Here is a 2,500-nt window from a genome sequence, read left to right on the forward strand (position 1 = left end):
GGGCCAGAGCTGGACTCTCCCAAGATGAAAGTGATAAAGAGATAAACACACGCTCCCAAACTCAACAGAAGACACGATACTCTCAGTATGGAGAAATGGACTGATGCAAATCTCTTTTTTTTTACAGCTTGAATTCCTGACAGCTATAAATTCATAAACACACTTGCTAGAACAATGGTATTTGATTATCTCAATTTATATTTCAATAAATCTTGTTTGCTATCCTGAACATGTTGGTGAAACCTTGGTGACATTAAAATCACAATTTCTGAATGACACACACATGTACGAGTTGACTGAATGTGAGATTCACACACTCACCACCTGTTCCGCGCGGTCTCCTCGCGTGCTGATGTACGACACGCGGTACTGGCGGACGTTTGGACCCGCAGCGTCCCATGACACACGTATGCTAAAGGTCGTCACGTCACTCAGCTGCAGATTCCTGATGGCCAGACGCTGTGCTGCACACACACACACACACACACGCCAATTAACCAACTAACCAATAAACGCACCAAACCACCAACTAGCTAATCAATCAAACAACTGACCAACTAACCAACCAACTAACTAACCAAACAACGTCGTCGCTCCTCCTTTTATGCTTCCGCTCCTCCGTGAGAGATACAAGACCGGTGTGTCGCGCAGGTGAAGCTCATCATTAATCACACCACCAGCCTCGTCCTGCTCGCCATACTAATCAACTAACTAACTAATAACCAAACAACCAACTAACTCACCAAACCACCAAATAACTAATCAAACAACCAATCAAACAACCAACTAATCAAATAACCAAATAACTAATCAAACAACCAACTAACCAAACAAACAAACAACCATCGTAACTAAGCAAACAAGCAAATAACTAATCAAACAACTAACTAACCAACCAAACAAACAACCAACTAACTAATCAAACAACTAACCAACCAAACAAACAAACAACCAACCAACCACCATAACTAACCAAACAAGCAAATAACTAACCCAAACAACCAACTAATTAAACAACCAACCAACCAACAAACCAACTAATCAAACAACTAACTAACCAAACAACCAAATAACTAACCAAACAACCAACTAACCAAACAACCAACCAACCACCGTAACTAACCAAACAAGCAAATAACTAACCCAAACAACCAACTAACTAAACAACCAACCCTCCAACAAACCAACTAACTAGTCAAACAACTAACCAACCAAACAAACAACCAACTAACCAAACAAACAACCAACTAACTAATCAAACAACTAACCAACCAACCAAACAAACCAACCAACTAACTAATTAAACAACCAACCAACCAACCAACCAACAAACAACTAACCAAACAAACAACCAACTAACAACTAAAAAACAAATAAAACAACTAACCAACCAAACAAACAACCAACTAACTAACCAACCAAACAAACAACCAACTAACTAACCAACCAAACAAACAACTAACTAATCAAACAACTAACCCTAACCAAACTAACAAACAACCAACCAAATAACTAATCAAACAACCAACTAACCAAACAACCAACTAACTAATTAAACAACCAACCAACCAACCAACAAACCAACTAATCAAACAACTAACCAACCAAACAAACAACCAACTAACTAACTAACCAACCAACCAATCAAACAACTAACTAATCAAACAACCAATCAAACAACCAACCAACTAATCAAATAACTAATCAAACAACCAACTAACCAAACAACCAACCAACCAACCAACCAACCAACCATCGTAACTAACCAAACATCCAACTAACTAACCAAACAACCAGCTAACTAACTAAACAAACAACGTCATCGCTCCTCCTTTTATGCTTCCGCTCCTCCGTGAGAGATACAAGACCGGTGTGTCGCGCAGGTGAAGCTCATCATTAATCTCACCACCAGCCTCGTCCTGCTCGCCATACTAATCAACTAACTAACTAACTAACTAACCAAACAACCAACTAACTTACCAAACCACCAAATAACTAATCAAACAACTAACTAACCAACCAAACAAACAACCAACTAACTAATCAAACAACTAACCAACCAAACAAACAAACAACCAACCAACCACCATAACTAACCAAACAAGCAAATAACTAACCCAAACAACCAACTAATTAAACAACCAACCAACCAACAAACCAACTAATCAAACAACTAACTAACCAAACAACCAAATAACTAACCAAACAACCAATTAACCAAACAACCAACCAACCACCGTAACTAACCAAACAAGCAAATAACTAACCCAAACAACCAACTAACTAAACAACCAACCCTCCAACAAACCAACTAACTAGTCAAACAACTAACCAACCAAACAAACAACCAACTAACCAAACAAACAACCAACTAACTAATCAAACAACTAACCAACCAACCAAACAAACCAACCACCGTAACTAACCAAACAACCAACTAACTAATTAAACAACCAACCAACCAACCAACCAACAAACAACTAACCAAACAAACAAACAA

The 2,500-nt window shown here is 38.4% G+C and overlaps 1 protein-coding gene across 3 annotated transcripts in view; it reads right to left on the reverse strand.

Annotated features, from left to right (window-relative positions):
- Positions 1-2,500, reverse strand: part of col14a1b (collagen, type XIV, alpha 1b) — an 87,586-nt gene that overhangs the window by 36,061 nt on the left and 49,025 nt on the right. For all 3 annotated transcript variants that reach the window (XM_079592076.1, XM_079592075.1, XM_079592074.1), the window contains one exon: positions 322-464. In XM_079592076.1, the coding sequence (XP_079448202.1) occupies positions 322-464 (143 nt within the window). The remainder of the gene's footprint in view (positions 1-321; positions 465-2,500) is intronic.

The sequence above is a fragment of the Phoxinus phoxinus genome (assembly GCF_949152265.1).
Source record: "Phoxinus phoxinus genome assembly, chromosome: 19".
NCBI classification, from domain to species: domain Eukaryota; kingdom Metazoa; phylum Chordata; class Actinopteri; order Cypriniformes; family Leuciscidae; genus Phoxinus; species Phoxinus phoxinus.